At 37.8% G+C, this 20,181-nt stretch overlaps 1 protein-coding gene across 5 annotated transcripts in view; it reads right to left on the reverse strand.

The window, feature by feature from the left end:
- Positions 1–3,011: 3,011 nt before the first annotated feature.
- RBMS1 (RNA binding motif single stranded interacting protein 1) overlaps positions 3,012–20,181 on the reverse strand; it is a 92,747-nt gene continuing 75,577 nt past the window's right edge. For 3 of the 5 annotated variants that reach the window (XM_068195650.1, XM_068195648.1, XM_068195646.1), the window contains exons 7-14: positions 17,105–17,220; positions 16,157–16,206; positions 15,969–16,062; positions 12,648–12,698; positions 10,433–10,543; positions 9,687–9,767; positions 8,355–8,439; positions 3,012–5,534 (exon numbers count right to left, since the gene is read on the reverse strand). In XM_068195650.1, the coding sequence (XP_068051751.1) occupies positions 8,362–8,439; positions 9,687–9,767; positions 10,433–10,543; positions 12,648–12,698; positions 15,969–16,062; positions 16,157–16,206; positions 17,105–17,220 (581 nt within the window). In that variant the 3' untranslated portion in view covers positions 3,012–5,534; positions 8,355–8,361. The other 2 variants (XM_068195649.1, XM_068195647.1) reach the window with 2 other exon arrangements.

Below are 20,181 nucleotides of genomic sequence, written 5' to 3' on the forward strand. Positions count from 1 at the left end.
GGGCTGTCCTGAAAAGGAAAGACTGACTCATTCCACATGCAGGCTTTTACACCCTCCCTCTGATCACTGCACAGTAAATCTTTGCTGTTCTGACATCAGCTTGGCTTTTCTTAGTCACTGAAAGAAAAGTTGCCAAACAGAATAGGTTTTGTATATCCTAACCCCTATTCTGGAGAGTATTAATGGACTGAGTCAGAAAGCCAAAAGCCTCAGATTTGTTTGGGTTAATCAATGCCAGAATTTGTTGGCGGGGGAAGGATACAGATGATCTTTCACAGTTGAAAGAGTACGTCAGTGTGGCAAGCGTCTGGAAGGTAACGCGTCTTAAAAGCCACCAAACAACACACTGGCTTTCACAAGAAGGCACTGCTGGACAGGACAGATTATCTTATTCCAACACATGTGGAAGCTGACAGAAATTTTTGGAGTGGTTGACTACAGCAAAAGGAACAAGTGCAGTGAAGTGCGCTCAGGAGGAGTAGGAGTACAAAGCCATACAAATATTCTGGCACATAAAATGCATTTCTGATATGATGTTTCTGAGGAAGATTAGGCGGCACAGTTTTAGTCAGTCATGATTTTGTCTGGTATGGTGGAGGTACCATGGCATAAATTAAAGAAGCACTTACTAATTTTTTCCCCTGAAAAGGTAACACACAGTACCAGCAAAGTACTTTAGAGTACTTTGACTTACTCTGTTCCAGCCCAATATATGCAGTCATTAGCAAGGCTCAGTTGCTCAACAGTACTTGGTTATACTGCTGGTTAATGCATTGCTTGCACTTGTCTTGCACCTGTCCAGAGTAGCTGACTTAGAAAATGGAGAAAGATAAAAAATTATGTTCAGTGCCGAAAGAAAGGCTATTTTGTAATCACTAACAACCAAAAAACAACACGGTTGGTGCAAGATCTTGCACAAAACCTTTATATTGGTACACAATCATCCCACATGAATCTGATACTTACCCATATTTGTTAACAGGTAAAAAACATTATTAACAGCAGGTTTGCAAGTAGGGTTAAAAACAGGTTGTATGCAAGAAGATGGAGTCCATGTTGAACAAACTAGTTGGTAATGACTTTTATTATATACAATAAAAGTATATTACATAAAGACATTGTATTACCGCATATTGCCTGACAGGAATGATACACACAACCTTATTAGATCAGGCAAAAAATACTAACCTGAAAAAAGCATTCAGTCTTATCAAATATACTGAGAAAGCTAAGTTTATCATAGGAATAATTAGAAAAGCAAATAGAGAGAGAGCAAAAAACATTTCCAGCCTGTATTATTCTGAGTCTATTTACATACAGCTTTTGTATGAGGGGTATTCATACCTAATTTAAAAAGAATGCCTATTAATCTGAGATTAATTCAGTATGGTGATGAACATGAATAATCTAACAAAACCCTTTTAAACTTTTCTGTATTCTCCTTCTCATGTGTTGCATTTGGGACAGGCAACATACTGGGCCAATATTTAAATGACCCCCCAAATGGCTAAATGGTATTTTTTTCAGTAACAGGAATTGAGTGTTTAGTAGCACAGCGTGATGTTTTTTTCTCTCCATTAATCACAGAATATGCTGATTTTGAAGGGACCCACATGGATCATCGAGTCCAGCTCTCCACCCTGCACAGCACCATTCCCAACACTGACACCATGTGCCTGAGAGCATTGTCCAACGCTTCCTGAACTCTGTCAGGCTTGGTGCTGCGGCCACTTCCTAGGGAGCCTGTTCCAGTGTCCAGCCACGCTCTGGGTGAAGAACCTGTTTCTAGTATCCAAACTAAACCTCCCTTGACACAACTTCAGGCCATTCCCCTGGGTCAATTAGTGGTATAATTGTTGAGGACGTCTTGATTGCATAAGCAACTGCAAATCAAGTTTCCCATTCCCCAGGTGAGTTGCTTTGCCAGCTCCACTGGAAACACATTTATTCTCAATATCTTGCATGAGTACTGCATGACTGAAAGCTCAAGCTGCGAGCAGCATGAGCCTGTCATCCCCACCTGTCATCCCCAGCAGGCTGCCTGGCCTGCCATGGTGCTGGGAGAGCCCTTGGGATCCCTCAAGCCAGGTGAGCCAGGGAAGAACTGTCTCCAAGGCTGGAGAAGACTCTCCAGAGCAGCACAGTCTGGGGTTAGCGAGCCTCCCCTTTGCCCATCGAGCTCCCATAGCAAGGAGCAGGAGCCCTCTGGATGACCCAGCCCTGCTCTGTGCCACTGGGGGCCCCCTGAGGTGCCCAAGGCTAGGCCAGAGCCCCTCTGCTGCCACACACATCAATCCAAAGCCATGTCAAGACCATGAAGTTGGTAAAGCATTTGGCTGAGCACACACAGTAGTTTGACTCTTCCTCTCTTGCCTTCCCAAGACTTACTTTGGTCAGAGCAGTCCTCTACCAGATACACACCACCAGCAGTACTGATCCTGCCAAAAGGATAATAAAATCAGAGATTTTACCTTTAAAGAAATGCAGGGCTTAAAGATGGCAGCTGGAAGGCCAGCACTGGAGATCTCTTTGAATCCCACTGAAGTGTCACCTTGGCTCTCCAGAACTGGGTATTGCAGCCAATGCCAGCACACGTGGGAAGACAAAAGCATTTGAAGGCAGTGATCCTGTGCCATAAGCTACCAAAGTGACTCTCCACTTCCAACCTTACCTCAGGAAAATGGCATTTACAGCCACAGCACACAAGCCTGGTTACACACAACTCTCTGTGTGGGCTGACACACAGCAGAATGGAGTTCTTGCATCCAAGTCAGACATCTCATCATATATTTTTCATATATCTTTTCCTGTTTTGTTTGAAAGAATTAGTGACTTTGTAGCATGGTGTGAAAGAGTTAAAATTTGGTTTTGACAAAAGACAGGGGAGAAAAAATCCCAGGCTGTCAAGCAGAAAGCAATTCCTAACATTTCAAAATAAGCACAGAAGTTTTACCATAACCTGTTTAGGTTTTCCCCCAATAAAGGAAGGTCTGAAGGAAAAAGACGATGCATTTTCGTTTTTTTGGATCTTTTTTATTCAAAAGTTTTCAAAGAAATAAAACAGAAAAAGCTAACAATCTAATCAAATTTACAGTTCAAAAATGTCTTTTGGCGTTTAACAACAAGTCCTAGGAAACAAAACTACAGAGTTATCTTGAACCGGACAAATAAGTTACCACTGGCAAGTTTGTGGCACTAGTAAAACAAAAATAAAAAATTAACTCTCTTGATCATATAGATATCTCTATGAAAATCTTTTTTTTTTTTTCAATCTGTACAAAAGGTCTTTCTTCATAAATTAATTTTTTATAATTTAATGGCTGTCTACTATGTGATGTTTAAGTAACTGATTATTTCTTTATGTACAGAGGTTAAATTTCCCAAATCTTACCCAGACAATGAGTATGGCACTTAGTTCAGACATTTCTGGCAGCAGCTCTTCCCTCCCTCTAACACAGCTATCATACTGCAGTTTTTAATTAATGCAAAAATAGCAAGTAGTGAGAGATCCAGGTTTGGAAAGTTACCAAATACAGGCAAGGTGCTGCAGGAAGTCTGGACTTTTACAAAGCAGTAATATTCCAGGGAGCATAGAACCAATAATACCACAACTTTTTAAAAAAAGAAAAAACAAAAACACATCTCTTATGACTATGCATTTCACTAGAATCTACACTTCTCAGAGCAGCAATTTACTTTTGAAACTATGAAATGTCACCGACATCTATATTCCAATACTCACACAAAATTTAAAAACTAAAAAATACTTGAAAGAAACAACTGCTTAGCCCTAGCTCCTGAGCTAGGATGATTTGGTCTGTGGAAACAGGGAGGGCCAGCAACCTGTCCCAATACAAAAGGAAATAAACTTTGAGGTAGATAACTGATCATATACAGCTGACCAGAGAAGTACACAGTTTTGGAAGACAACTTAATTTATCATTCAATTTAAAACATATGCAATTGTAATAAAAAGCTTTAGTAGCAGTGAATTATCTAATATGTGAAGTACAAATAACTGTGTATTTATGAATCAGGAATTTCATAGTTTCAAAATTGGTTTTCTTTACACTTAACACTTGTAGTGATGATGTAAAGTGTGGCACTGCTTGGATCCAAGTCTTCCTTCATGCTTTTGTGTCCATACATCAATTAAAATTATAAAACCTAAATGCAAATGTACAAAAAAGGCACATTCTCTTAACCGCAAACTGGTCCGGCAAAAATAAAGAGTACAGAAGACGCAATGCTGAGACATATCAGAATTATTGGTTACTGGCTCTTTGTTCTTTGGTAAAGTTACCTTTTAAAAGTGCCAAGTCTTTTTATTTTTATTTACCTACTATAGAGAGCTAGTACCCAATCAATTATGCTTCTACTTAAATCTCAGCATATGTTTGAAAACGAGTCCTTTAGCTTTTGCCATTTTGCTGTAATAGCAACTTTTCTGTTTGCTACCTCTCAGCACAATCCTCATCCTAAAGCACTATCATTAGTATAAAGGAAGGACAAAAACATTCGGTGATATCTCCACCCCAAACTCCCTACTCTACCTATGCTAAAACTAGAACATCAAGTTAGTTTCTGAAAAAAGGCAAAAAAAGATTTTACATTGCATCATACAGCAGAGTTCCTAAATCATTCAAACTACCAGAGGGAACTATTGGCATATGGCCTTACAAACAATTTATACTAGTAAAATTTCCCCAGTCAGAAAATGTGTTTCACACAAAACATTTTTTCCCCTCTTGCATTTCACTACCTTACATATTATGTGAAAAAATCATTAAAAACACTTACTACACATTAAAAAAGCCAAATTTTCAGCAATTTTTATTGACTAACTTTAAAAGCCCTATGCTGCTGTTTTACAAGGCATAATAGACCAGCTCATTTGGTCAAAGCATTCTACACCATTAGTTTGGACTACTTACTGAAACAGCTACAGCATTGAAAGATTTAAGGCAAATTGGAATTTATAGAAAAGGATAAGACACTTCACACTACATTAAAAGAAAAACAGAAAGCTAAGAGACCAGACACTATAACTGCAACACTGCACTAAAGCAACACTCACACACTGCAAGCACAGAACATCATCTTAGATGTTTTACTATTTTAAACTTCAGAAAATCCATTTCATACAAAAAAAAAAAAAGATAAAAAGAAACAAACAAAATAAAAATAAACCAAAACACAAATTCTGTCATGCACGTGAATAAGTCTTCGTGGTCATCTGTGCATACCCAGAAATTTGAAGGTTTTTTTTTTTTTTTGCGTCATAACACTTGATAAAAACTTTTTTTTTACTAAAATAAACCTGTTCATGGGAACAGCTACTAGATGAATTTAAGGTTTTTCTTATGCACCTTATAGAACTTATAGCAAAAATAGTTTTAGTTGATTTCATTATAAATAACATTTTCAAGAACCTGTGCAAAACTGTCAATAATTCCTAAAGCACAATTGATCAGTAAAATCCATGATTGTTTCAGCCTTTGCACCCTTCTCCAGGCCAGGTCAACACTGGACATCTGTAACACAGAAAGGTCAGAGCTAGAGCAGAGTTACAATTACACACCTTTTTTCTAACGTAGCTGTCCACAAAACTAACTAATTTCCTATTTTAGACAGCTGTGAGAAGACTAAAGAATCTGGGTATAAACCTGGGGAGTAACACAGGCAGCACTGCAGGTGCTTGGCCCTTCCCAGAACAAGGCTCTCCACCAGGACAGAGCCCGTGCTGCATCTCCCCCTCTCCCTAAGGACTGCTCAGCACACAGAGCTCCCACTGGGGAGCTGTGAGGCTGCACTCAAAGCTCTTCCTTTCTTTGTTGTTTTGTTGTTGTTCCTTTTAATCGACCAGAAGTGGTTGAGTGTGCTACTCCTGTGCCATCTCCAAGGCTCTGGACAGGAACAATAACTTTCTTTTGGTGCAGCCTCAACAAGGCTATGTACGACAGCTCAGACAGAGCTACTGTGCCTCCCTGATGGTAATACTGAACAGCAAGCCAGGGCTCATCAAATTTGAAGGCAGACTTCTTAATGTACTGGCTTATATTGCCACATGGGCTTAAAAAAGTACCCAGCTAATGACAAAACAGCTTAGACAATTTTTATCATTTTTCAAAGCAAGGCAAAGTTTGGTATTTTAAGGCTTGTACATTTGTAGGTGCATATAAAACAATTTTTTTTTTCAAGTCCCTTTGACTATTTTTCACATAAGAGCAACATTTTGAAAAGAAGTTATAAAGTTATTAAATGTAGCTGCCAGAGGAAAAACACTGTATTTCTGATTGACTGCATCCACTCATGCAAATGTACTAGTTGTAATTTACCCCTCAAATTGTGGGAATATGTGTACTGACTTTAAATTAGACATTCCCAAAAGTGCTGCATTGTGCATTTAGAAAGAAGTTTCAGCTTGACAACAGTGACAAAGCCACAACAATCAAGAGACTGCAGTGTTCCCTGTATTTAGGGCACAAAATAACTGTCGATTCCCTCCCCTTCACCTGTCTGAACCAAGACAAGTACCAGCATGTTCCAGGGACAGAAATACCAAATGCCATGCTCTGAGGCTGAAATCAGCTGGGTAATATTAACCTTCCCCACGTGCCCACTGCTACAGCCTCTGCTGACACAGATTTCACTGCTCCCACTGCATATAAATACAGGTAACAGTGCCTCTCTGAAGAATAAAATAAGTGGAGAACTGGCTTACAGCAAACACAGAGCTTGGAATTCTACACAGAGTCACCAATACAAAACGTGCCTCAGATGGCAACAACAACTCATCCCTTCAGAAGACTTAAGGCTGTTCCTCCTGCCTGGCCTCAGTCTATGGGGAGAGATACTGACAGGCTGGGAGAGAGAGGCAGGATGCGGATGTGACATGCAGGATTACACTTCGCTTCACTGGCTACCCAGATCTCTATTGGTAAGGAGGTTTTACATGCCCACAGGGAAGACTTAAGGCAAAACAAATAATTCCTTGAAAAGCGGTTAACACCAGGCAACAGCCTTGGCACAGGAAACGTGCAGGAGTCATGATTTTAACACGAGGAGATGGATAAGGAGAAGAGCCTGTGGCTTTGCTTGCTGCCTGCCCTGGAAGCAAATCAAGGATGTGGGCTTCCTCTAGATGCCAGCATTTGGCCCAACTACAGGAATAACACAGGTCATATGCTGTGCTACGCAGGCTCTGCCGTCTGTTGAATTTGCCAAGTTTCCCCATTGGTTTGTCTCTATCTTCCCATAATAAGAAGCTGTTATGCCAATAGTGGGGATGAGAGCACTGTTGTCAAACAGCACAGCCGACCTGCAGGATCAAAGCTAATACCAAAATGTGTGTTTTGTTGGATCAATACATTTTGGAGAGATATCACACAATGGTAGCACATAATTGGTTTTGATTTAAATGCCACAAGGGCTGTAGGAAAACCCTTCTAAAATGGCCTCCAGCACATTATTGCAGATGAATGGAATTTTTCAGTGTGAGATTTTAGAAAATGTGATGTAAAAAATTACATAGACAAGTTATCTGGCTTACAAAGCACTCAAAAAAAAAAAAAAAAAAGAAAAAGTTAAGGAAGAACTAAATTCCAGAACTTTAAAACATGGATCATGGAAAAGGGAACAAGGGAACAGTTAGTGCAAGTAACATTTTTAGGACGGAAATGTACAGAAAGCAAAACAATTTTGTATGAAGTAAGTTCAGGTAAAGCTAATGATTTGCAAGTAAAAAAGGCCATGCAAGCAGAACAAGTGGAAACCTGAAGGAGGAAAGTAAAACTCTGGAATTAGAGCCAAATGAGGACATGGATTAAAAACAAATTGACAAAACTCTGGACCAAACTGCTTTTTTTTTCTTGAAAAAAAGGATGAGCAGGGAAGTCTTCAGGAGAAAAGGTCAGCAAGGATTTCTACCAGACTGCCTCCCTGCCTGTGGTCTGTAAGTCAGCCACCAAGCTGCTTCTAATCTTACATGTACCACTAAACTAGGCATGATATGTCTATCAGTACAATTCCCTTTAGCATTTTGATTCTTGTATTTTTGCATTAATCCATTGCTGTTCTGTAGACAGCACACTGCTAAAATCAACAAATTAAAATCCAACATAATCCAGTCATGGTATAGAGAAATCATTAAAACAATATTACTCAGAATTCATGAATTCATTTCTGGATCCCATGTTTCCTTCCCTGGCTTTTGACACTGGCCAAGTTCAAATCGGCTTCACTGTCCCCAGATAGTATATGACATTAAAAAAAAGTTCAATACAGAGTACTGTAAATTATAAAATAAAGCATCTTTGAATTCACATCTTGCATGAGACAGGATGAGCCCCTACCTCACAGTTACTTATTTTGCTGATACGTATATGGAGAATGGTCACTGGATGTCTCTACTGTAACCTGCTGCTGACCACTGGCTTCCTGCAAATAAAAAGGAAGGCAAGCCATGAGAGACAAAAGCAAGCAGCATTACCTGCAATCTGTATTTCCACTTGACTCATGCAATTAAGTCTTCAAATCTGAAATATCCATCACATTTCTCAAGTGAGGTATTCCAAATCTGAGGTGCTAACTTTATCTTGATTAATATTTCAGCAGACAGAGAAATTAAATGATCTTGTACTTCCTCAGATGCTTTGATGATAATGCAAAAAAAAACCTCTCAAACTTTTGACATTATAGATATAAATAGAGAGAGCAAATAACTGCTAGAATATTTTCTATCTGTAGATGTAAAAGAGCATTCTGTCCCTCTCCTTTTGAAGGGGAGGGAGAAGAATGAGGTCTACTTACCACACAAACACTATGAGTACTGTGATGGGGTTGGCACTAGGTAACACAAAGAATTGTAGATGGGACTTTGCACCAGGCTCCCCAGAAACCAGGCAATTAATTCAGCTGAGAGTGCTCTGGCAGACAGAGCAATCAGGTAATTACCAAAAGAACTTCTCTGATCCACATGGGCAGATGTACCAAAATGAATCAAACAAATTCTGGAGTTTCTGGATAAACAGACTTTGAAATGAAATGTTTGTTTTTTTTTTCTTTTCTTACAGGCTCTGAAGAGACTGTCTGGCACTCATTCTGAATACATGAGCTGCAGCATGCCTTGTCTAGCTCCTCTGTTAAAGTAGTACTGACCTATGAAAGGCTATGAGGTAAGCCAAAGTAGTATATTAATTATTTAGCTTACTTATGTTATGCTCTCCAATAAAAGTAATAAATTCCTCTTTGATGGAGAGATTTATTAGACAAACATGCAGAGTATCCTGAGATACCAAGGTCAAATCAGGATTCTTTGCAAAAAGCTACAATCAAGGTCTGCTGGCAGATAATTTTGTACACAGGTAAACTAAGTGAAAGATCAAAACTACAATACATTCCCTGGCTTGTTACTATTGGAGTTATGTTTGACAAAACACAGGGTTTGCCTGAGCTATGCTCAGAGAGCAGATTGCTCTGAGTATGTACTGCCATAAGTATCAGGTAATTCTTTCTTGTAATACTGACTATATTAGGTGAGAATAATGACATTTTATAGTTTTAATATATGTGGCATTCACAGTACATTCACAGTTACAATATTTGCCTTTGAGCACTAATTTTCCTAGGAAAAAAAAAATTGTATTCTTATTTCTTATCTCTGGTCTTTTATAAAATATACTGACCTCAACAGGAACCGCTGCTGTCTGGACATGTGTGTACTGGGGGATGTAGGCTCCTTGCATAGCTGTTGTGGCTGGCATGTACTAGAAAGACAGAGACCATTACATTGAGTGAAAGCCCAATATAAAAGTATTCAAAATACCTGTCATGGTATTGCTTAATAGATATTGACTGTTTCCCTAAAGCAATATAGATAAGAGAAATACTTTTGTGTCTGAAATCAATAGGCTTTCCAGAAAAGTCATTTATCTATTTTGAGAAAATTTAAATTTAGACTTCAAAGATTATGTAAAGGACTTTTGCTTCTCTGTTAACCCCAGTCATCATATTTTCTTTTTTAACTCCACTTGGTCTAAAAAGAAGGGTCTTGCAGTTTAGAAGTAAGTCTGAATCTCTTCTGATTTAACTTCTGTTCCACACTTCAAGAGATTAGAGCTGCAGAAAGGAATATAAAGAGTAAAACTAACTTTTTAATCTCTTGGATGCAACTCTGAAGTTACCTCCTGGATGGCTTTCATTTGCTTTGGTCTATTTTTATTTACTCATTTCCAATTTCTGATCAGTTAGTAGACTGAATAAAAGGTGCTGAATATAATCTAAAAATGGAAATAGTTCCTAGTAATTTCCTGGACAAAAGATGACTTATAGGATTATTTTTTCCCACATGCAAGCTGCACAGGGATACTGTGATCTACATGCAGTATTTTCTACTTGGGTAAGTTCTATTTTGTATCAAATTGCTACATACTGTTCCAGTACTGCCTAATGAAAGATGACTCATCTGCTGTGTCAGAGGGCTTATCATTGATGCAGGCTGTAGTGACATGGTGTGGTCCATGGAGGGAGTCAGAACAGCACCCTGTTAAAACAGAGAAACAAAGAAATGGTTGCAGCACTCAGATTTAATTTTTGATTTGAGAGTCAAAGAATGGACTGTCCTTCTGAGGAGATGCACCACAAGAACTCTCCTTAATCCCAGGCATGACTCGAAAAGCAAGTCTGGGGCATTCTGAATATTTTACTTGAGCATCTTTAGATGCTCAAGGTGGAAGTCCTGCTTTTACTGCCCATTGGACATTCAACTGATGTGCAATACACTTGAGAGACCTGCTGAAAATGCTTTGTAAAATATGAGTTTAACCAGATGCTGACTTGAAAGCAAAAATTTGCACGTTACCTGGTACAGATTCACTTATCTTAAGCTTTGGAATTTCATGCTTCAGGAAGAAACTTTTATCTCATCTTTAGGAATGGCGGCTTTGGAGAAGGAACATTTGTTTTGCTACCCATCACACACGATGTTCACACATGAGACAGCTGCCCTACTTAGTGGCTGCTTTCATTAGCATACACATTTCAGAAGAGTGACTTAGCAACGCTGATTCTTTGTCTAAATACCAGCTGCTCTTGATGACACTTCTATTGCTTCTGTACCATTTTTTAGGTTCATAAAATTATACTCTAAACTTCTAAACACTTTAGATTGCTAAATATGGACAGCACATAGGTTTTCAGAGTCAACTGAAATGGAAGATTATCAAGAAATTTCCTTTTACCAAACATGTTCCACAAAAACACATTTCCAAATACTTTGTATGACTTATGCTTGCACAAGGTGTTGATAAAAATTAGTGGAGGCTCAAAACAAGCAGAAATAATTGCAGTGTACTGAAAGCAAGTATTTTGAATCAATAACTAGTCCTTAAAATGATAAAAAAGAAAAAAAAGAAGTATAGAATATACTTGGAAAAAACAACCATGTGATCAGTGTAGATGAAATGAGTCACAGGCACATCAAACACTGAAAGAATTTCCTGTCTGTAGACTGCAGGCTTCTCTGAAAAGCAAATGAGCAAGACAGCACCTGTCTTTGCACGGGCCAAAACCAAACTTCAGTCTAGAATCTAGGTCTTTATTTTCAGCTGTGAAATTTCATCTTCTGTACCTGTGAAACTAATACACCTAAACTAATACACCATTATAACATATCTTGTCTTTCACAGCATTATTTGCAGGATGTTATTTTATGAAAATCTGTGTTGCTAGAGAAGGAAGTTAAAACCTACTCTGTGTGTGTGTATTTAACATCAAAAACCACAAATACAACAACAATTAAGTGTGTGAGAGGGTGTTCTGGTTCAACACCACCTTCTCTGCATGCCCAAGAAGAAAATGTTCTGCCAAGAAGATTTACATTCTATAATCTGCATGGAGAGGTTAATTAAAGTCAAGACAATATCCTTTCTGCATCTGGAAACAGACCTGTTTGTTAACTACGGGAGTGCATGTATTAAAGTGCCTGTTATTATTAGTAAAGCTCATCTCAAGAAACCCAGTAAGTCTCAGATGTAATGGTACTTAATTGGCAAATGACATAGACAAGAAGCAAAATATCACGGGAGAGTAGAGATCAGAATGCCTGACAGTCTGGTACAGATGCCACAGCCAAAAGTGTAGGGAGACCAGCATTACTCATGAGTGGTGAAGCCAGAACAAGCTATGCAGGTTTTCTCAAGTGAGTGCCCATAATGTCATTCATATCACTACATCCATCTGTCTTTCACAAATTATCCAGTCTGAACTATTGCAGACCTATTCTAAAACACTGGGTCTCCAATTTCAGCTCCTGAAAGGTAGTCTGTATGCAGAGCATTTAGCATTTGCGAAGTGCTTTCCATTTAAAGTAAAACAAAATAAAACAAAAACAAAACCACAAAAAACCACCACTAAGTTTCCTCTTGGAAGTTTTCTCTAATGGTCCTCATCACATCAATACTCTGAAGGTAGCTTTCTTTTTTGTCCAAATAAAATGAGGCCCCAGTTCAGGTTATTGTCTTTGTTTCACTTTTCATTTTGATCCATAGAAGTAACTGGGCAGGAATTGACATACTTCCTGTGGTTTAAAGTATGTAAAGTGTTTATATAATAGATACACACAACAATGGAGAAACATAAAAACTTACTGGGTGCTGCATTATATATGGTTGGGGCTGCATCCAAGAAGGACTCTGAACCTAAAATGAAATTGGCATTTTATTTTTCATTTTACACATTACTCCAACTTAGATATAGTGATAACTTAAATCATGTTAACATGCCCCCTCCCTCATTTATTGACTTTTTAACCAAATTAGTCCCTCTGTGGAACAACATTGATTTCTATGAAAAATGTATTAATTGTAACCTGTAAATCAGAGACAAGATTTGGAGACCGTATACCACATACACCTTTCAGAAGAGAAGACAATAGTTTTAGTGCAGGTTTCAGAAATTATCAAGTACAGTGAAAGGGGTCAAATAGATGAACGCCAGATTTCTGCTACATTGAAAAAGGAAGCTCCCTCCGTCTCAGAAATTCCTCTGTGGAAAAGTAATTGGGATCTCAGAAAGTATAGCACCATTTGCCTTCTAGTGTGATCTGACTAAAATAAATTATTGTATTTCACAACTGAAAAAAAAATAATCAGGAATTCTGTGGTAATCGTGTTCCGGGAAAAAGATGATTTAGGTGCACCGATCTCTGAGACATTGTGGTGTGGTACTACCAAAGCACAGGAAGAGGAGGAGGTTCTGATGAGAGTCCCTGCTCTTGCAACAAGCACATTTTCTCTCCAAAATGGGTGACCCGCCCAAATACTTCAATTGCAGTAGAATGCCTAACTTTGCATGACAAAGTGAAATACAAATATGGAAAGTAACAGGTTATATTATTATCCTGGTTAAAAAGAGCTGGTTGTAACAGCTCTTTGAAAAAGTGTGCTGCAAGAAATACTCAAGGTAAGGAAAAAAATGTTTCCTCCCCACCTGCTGTAGGTGTGTCAGGAGGGGCAGGAATCTGACCTGCACCACACACAGAGCAGCCTCACCACTGCTGCTGGACTTTTAAAGCCTTTTAAATGTCTCTACCATCATTCCCAGAGTCCTGTGAACAGGACAGGTAAACACACAGCCTTGAAAAAAAATCCAGGTGGGGTATTTTGTGGAAGATGGAAATATTTTTTGCCTCTTTTTGGTACTTAGTTTCAAACCAGAGTTGGGTCTTTGGTTGTTTTTTTTTTTTTTTTTTCTTTTTCAGTTAGGAAAAGAGCAAACAGGAGTTCAAAAATGGAATGGAAAAGACTGGAACACTCCCTTTCCTCAGGCAAAATCTTAATGGCAAAAATACCGGTACAGCCTGACTAAAGCTTTGGCTAATCTCACTCTATGATAGTAACTGGCTCAGTGCAGTCATTTGGGTATACAGGGGTTGCAGAAAAAAACACTAGCCAAAGCTTTACTAAATGTGTTTACCTGAATAAGAATAAATCCAGGAGCAGGTTATACCATGCCTCAAAGGAAAAAAAAAAAAAAAAAAAAAAAAAAACACCAACAAAATCTTTGCTTGTGTGATATGTCCTGTTGTGTAGAAAACAGAAATCTGCAGGTTTCAGTAATAAGGGATCTGTAATGAAGATGTGACTAATACTCAAATTATGAACCTCTTCTGGCCAAGAACCTCCTTCCTCCCCAATACAGAATACTTCAATTTAATTTTCAATTCCAATTACTGTGTCACTTCAAGCATAATGATATTAATAACTCCATCCACAATAATTTAAACTCCATGCCATGTATATTGAAATACTGGTAACTACATTTCTGGAAACATAATGGATTGTGGTCTGCCTATCTCAATAAGCCTAAAAAATAATACTATATTGCTAAGTAGTATGTTTCCATGCCAACTTCCAATTTTTACTTGGATTCTGAATATTAGAGAGCTGTATATTGATAAATAATTTATATTTTAATAAAGAATAGCAGTTAATTTTACTGAAATATTTTCCTGGGTAAGAACTTACTGTAATTTCTGAGGTAATGCAGTACCAAGCAGAATGAGTCAGTATACTGAAAAATACAGTCTAGCACTGTCTGCCGAGAGCAAACACTGTGTTGCATAAGTTACCTCAGAAATTAATATAAAAATAATCCAGCTGCCCTTCACACCAGAGAACACTGTTTTAACTCCTACACAATACTTTGCTCTTGCAAGACGGCATTAGATCTCCAGACTAATATTAGACAATTCTTCCTCATCCTCCTCACTTGGAATTGAAGGCTACATGGAAATTTCTGCAGAAGCCAGCTGATGAAATGGCCCACAGTGCCTCTGTCAGCCTTCTTCTCCCCTTTACACACCCTTCCATACTCATTCACACACAGAGCTCATCAGAAAGCTCAGCATGTCTCTCTCACTAGAAAGCAAACAGCCTCTTCTTCCCCTGACACACAGAGGTAAGAATTTTCTAAATTAAATTAGTTTGGGTTATTTATGACCTGAATCACTGCTGTTTACTCCATCTATGTGTTAAACAGTAAAATGCCAAAAAATCTCATCATTTAGCATACACTGCCATAATTGGCATGTCTCAAGTAGTAATTATAGAGCACACATCTGAGACTGCCACAGTTGTATTTAAAGTAAGTTGGTTGTAAACTGAAATGTATGATGCCCTAAAATGGAGGACTCCTAAGAGATCTATATCAAAGTACTAAAAATGTTCCATATAATTTCCCATTGTGTTGAATTGTATAGCAATATCCCTTGTGAGGACTCAAAATGGCACCTATCAAAATCCCTCTTCAGAAAGCTTTGGACCAAAAATAACCACAATTTATGTTTTAATTTATTATTCAAAATAAAGTAGCCTTTGGTTTAGAAATACTGTCCTAGGCTATTAAATGCTTTACTCCTAATACAAAAACACTGAATTTGAATCCTAAACTAATTTGAACTCTGTACTTTTTTCAAATTTCCTTCTCTATTGTCAAGAATGTTTCTGTACCCTTCTTAGTACAACTACATAAGATATTATTGTTGGGTTTTCTGAGAAAAATGCAGAGAAAAGCTCAAAATGCATGGAAAAACATCTTTAAAAATGAATTTAATTAAACCAATAAGGTTTTACATAAAGAATAATTACTTCATATATACTAGTGACATTAAAAGAATTTGAGAGAAAATGAAAAATCTCCCATGAAATGCAGAAGCAACTACAAATCCCTCAGCCACCAGCACAAGTTGGAGACTTGGTTTTGCAAGACACCAGGGTCTCATTAAATCACTGTGCTTCCTGAAACACACACTCAGGTTTTCGGGCTGTCACTTTGATGCTGTACAGCACAAGGAGGCCACTTCATTCAAATGCAGCATTATTGGAGACCTCATAATACCAGATGTAACAATTGATAAATAAACATAAGCTCCAATTAACCATTTCAGCTACCAAGCTCTAAATACAAACCTGGTATGTAGAAACTGGAGAAGCAATATATGGCGTAATAGATGTCTGAGTGATCATTCTGTTTGCTGTAATACTGTAGGGTGATGGATAAAATCTAGAAAACGCAGAAATATTTATTAAATGCTAGTTCTGGGCATCTTTCATAATGCAAACTTTTTTTTTTCTTAGTGTGCCATTACTCAACATACCCATTTTGTAAAGCAGCTGTAGTTGGATCATATGTGAGTGTCATTCCAGCCTTTAAAAAAAAAAAAGTGGAAAAGAAAGAGTTGACAAAATTAATTTAAATTGTAAATTATTTCTCTTATTCTTTCTTTAGTTGTCTCATTTTTAACTGAAAATTTGTATTGAAATAATTTATTATGAAAACTTAGGGAAAGGTTAATTGACAGAAGTAATTATACAGTGAAGAGAATCAGCAATATTGTTTGTGAATACAAGTTTCCACGTTCCCATTATGAGAAACAAAATGCAATGTATTAAACACCTGGCTAAAAGTACATGTGTGTTTGAGATTCAGGGCATGCAGATGATTATGTTAGGGTGTTGCCTACAATATATGACCTATAAGATTGCATGGGGAGTGCAGTTTTTCAGAAGGCACATTTGAATTTTCCTGTGTAATATAAATGAGGTGTCTAGGCTTGCTAGCCACAGTAAGTCTATAAAACTATTATCTTGAACATTAAAGATTAAAACAACTGTTGACTAAAAATAATAATGCTGCATGGCACTGGTATACTATTTTAATCTTGTGAAAGTGATGTGCATTTTAGTGTTGCATAGATCAAAGGATTATTTACTGCATGGAAGCACAGTTATGTTTCTGGTAGTTTAATAATATGAGAAAGCTGAAGTTTTATATTTAAAAAGCTGAGGTTTATATTATAAGCAAGTTGAAGGAGATTTTATTGTTTGCTTTAATGAGATAGGACTCAGCGTTTCACATTTTGCCTTTTCTCCTCAGAAGAAAGACACAGTTAAGTATTTTTTTTATAGCGACACAAACTGTCAGGTAAAAGTTGCTTGCACATTTTTAATATGCCAGAGACCCAAGCCAAGAAGTCTCAATGCCTATCATTTTCCTGAGTATTCATTATTGCACACCCACACTAAAGCTTGAAGGGAGGACTTACAAGTCTCACCTCGCCTTCTCTGTGCCATGCTCTTCCATTCTGTATGTATTTATTCTGATTCTGCCTCTTCTTCTGTCCTCCATCGGCAAACTTGCACAACAAAGGTTCTGCAGGAACTGAGAAGAAAGAAGAAAAATTAGTTGAAGTAGCATTGATACACAGGGGTTCAACTCTCCAAATGAGGTATGGTTTTAAGTTATATTCCAAATATGACACTTAAATAACACAGTGCTGTACTACAGCATCAACAACTGCTCAGCATAGCACAAAGACAGCTGCCACACACAAACAGAGCATCTGGAATTACTTATCTATTTGATTTTAAACTATTGCTGCAAAACCTGTTGGAAGGAAACATGGTCTGTATATCCTGAGTGTGTGTCTCTTGGTCTGGGTTCAACAAGAACTTTCATCAGAATTCTGAGCTTTGTCTATTTGGAAGTATATCTAAGGAGGATGGAGAAAAAATCTGGCCAAACGTCTGTAATGCATTCTCCCCACTCCTTGGAGGTTTCAGTAATGTCCCAAAACTTACAAGTGTTTTACTCATCCAGAAGAGGCACCTTTATGTCCTGAGGCCTTGCACCGAGAAAATGCCAAAATTGTCCATTCCCAGTTCATCTCTGCTCTATAAAGAACACCCAGTGCAACAAGAAATTCTTCAAGACTGTACTTTTAGGGTTTTTTTGCATACTGCCATGAAACAGCATCACTATACTTTATTATTTTTTCTTGTTATTGTTATTATTATTTTTCCTAATACAATCCTGACCATGACCTCAATTTTTAATGTCAGAATTGAAGCAATGAAAAGGTTTGCATAGCATTCTTTTTTTCCCTGTTCTTAGCTTCCACATTTCCAAGTACCTATGGCTGAAGCACAGCTCTGCTGCATCACACCACACCCTCCATAATCACAGGGTGGAAGCACTGTTATGACTTGGATGTAAACGCTTCTCTGCCAATAATTCCTGACACATGAGCTGTCTAAGCTTTACCATGACACTCCTCCAGTCACTCTCTGTTTGGAAACATCTTCATGAGACATGGCTGGACCTGAAAACATACAAGTTTCCAAATGCAGAGTAAACACATGGGGTGGGAAGGCCACCTGCAAAAAAACAACCCCAAGAAAAATTTTCAACAAAATCTATTAATATAACCATGGTGAGTGCTGATGTCTCTTGACCCTGTCTGCATTTGCAAAAGATGACTGGTACCGAAAACCTCAGGGATGCGTAACCCCGCAAAGAGCTTGACTTTTAAAACTTGGGCACAAAACAAGCATTAACGACCCAGTCATTCCTGCCTTTGGATGTCACACCTAAAACACTAGCTCTGTTTCTACTGGAAAAATATCCACTTCCTGCATGACACATCTTTTGACAGCCTTCTCTATAAAAAAGGGAGACAGAACCGGTGTGTGGCTCCCTGTCTCACCTCCAGCACTGACCACACAGGTCAGAGACTTGGACCTCTCCTACCTGGGTGCTGTTATACAGAGTGTCAGACTATAACATTAAACATGACAACTGAATAAATTTAAAATGTATTATCCTTCAGAGAATGGTAATTAAAACCCTATAATCATAAAATAAACCAGGAAAAGGTTAGGCTAATGACACTGGAAAAATATAGATCTATGGATGATGGATTAAATGAACAAGGAGATAACAGAAACCCTAAAGTAGGAGACAAACTGGAAAATATTGTCTTCAAAACCTGGAATTTCTGAGGGAATTTTTGGCATTACCAAAACTGAGTTTTGCTTTGGTGTGTTCTATTATGTGAAGCAACTTCTGTATCAACATAATTGGAGCAAATACTATATCAATATGGTGATGGATGACTTGATGTTGCTTTATAAAAGCTACATCAAATAACCTTGGTCAAAGCACACAGCATTTTAGTCCACATATGGTTCTGCTGAAATAAGAGGAGGTACCCTCAGAATATGTTAGTCAATATGGATACATGTCTCATATTCCGGTCTGAAATAATTTTGATTGGTTTTAAATGGTGTGGAAAACAAAAATTCATTGGATACTGAGAGAAGAGGTCCAAATACTGAAGTTAACTGCCTTTAATGAAAAAAAGCTCTTCCCCAAGTTGAATATCTTTATCTACTTTTACATTATTTCAAAAAATCTATTTTTGTGAGGAGCATATGTGTCTTCCAAAATATGCACTATAAAATTTTGGATGAAAAATCAAATTTTCATTTCAAAATTCAATTTCTCTGACATGAGAACAGTACAGAAAAGAATCAGAAAAATGTTTCTGCCCATGTCATTCTGTATCATAGCACTCACAGGTAGTACATGCTTTATTAAAAGCTGCATTATGCTTTCATTAAAAATCTGGACAATGAATTATAAAAAACTTTTTTGAAAGCATCATTTATGCTTGCATTTCTCATCATTGTCTCAACATAAAGATCTTTTGTTACAAAAAAAGAAACACCAGAGTAAATATTCATAAAACTCTATTTTAAGAATAAATATGATTTTTTTGTCAGTAGGTAACTCAAAACAGCTACATTTTAAATGATTAAACGTCTTCTGTGTTGCATTGTAAAAATTCTCTGATAAATTTAAAGAGGAAGAAAAAATGGAGTAAGAATTATACACATGTACTGGGTTTTGCATACATAATATCCTAAACCTGCATCAGTGAAGAAACCCATGCATTTGAAGAGCTATCTGTTTGTGATCTACTAGAAGTTAGTGCTCCATCATACTGAACACAGATCCAGCCATGGGAACCCTTGTTTCTCTGAGCTTCCACCTTCCCTTGCTCCTCACTGCACCCATCAAATGCTGGGAATGCTCCAGCTCACACTAAAAGAACTCCATGCAGACCATCTACTTAATACCAGCACTTCCGTGCTGCACACAAAGGCTGTACAGCATCTGCCTTCCCTGATTCTGCTTCAAGATCTGAATGCTGACAGTGGGGACAGCTCCAGTGGAAAGCCCAACTGCAATTTTTGGCTGCTCTTCCATACACGTGACCTGAATAATACCATGTTCATTCCTGCCACAACACAATGACGGATGGTCACTGGAGGGAGGCTC

Source organism: Anomalospiza imberbis, chromosome 7 (genome assembly GCF_031753505.1).
Source record: "Anomalospiza imberbis isolate Cuckoo-Finch-1a 21T00152 chromosome 7, ASM3175350v1, whole genome shotgun sequence".
In the NCBI taxonomy this organism is placed as follows: Eukaryota; Metazoa; Chordata; class Aves; order Passeriformes; family Viduidae; genus Anomalospiza; species Anomalospiza imberbis.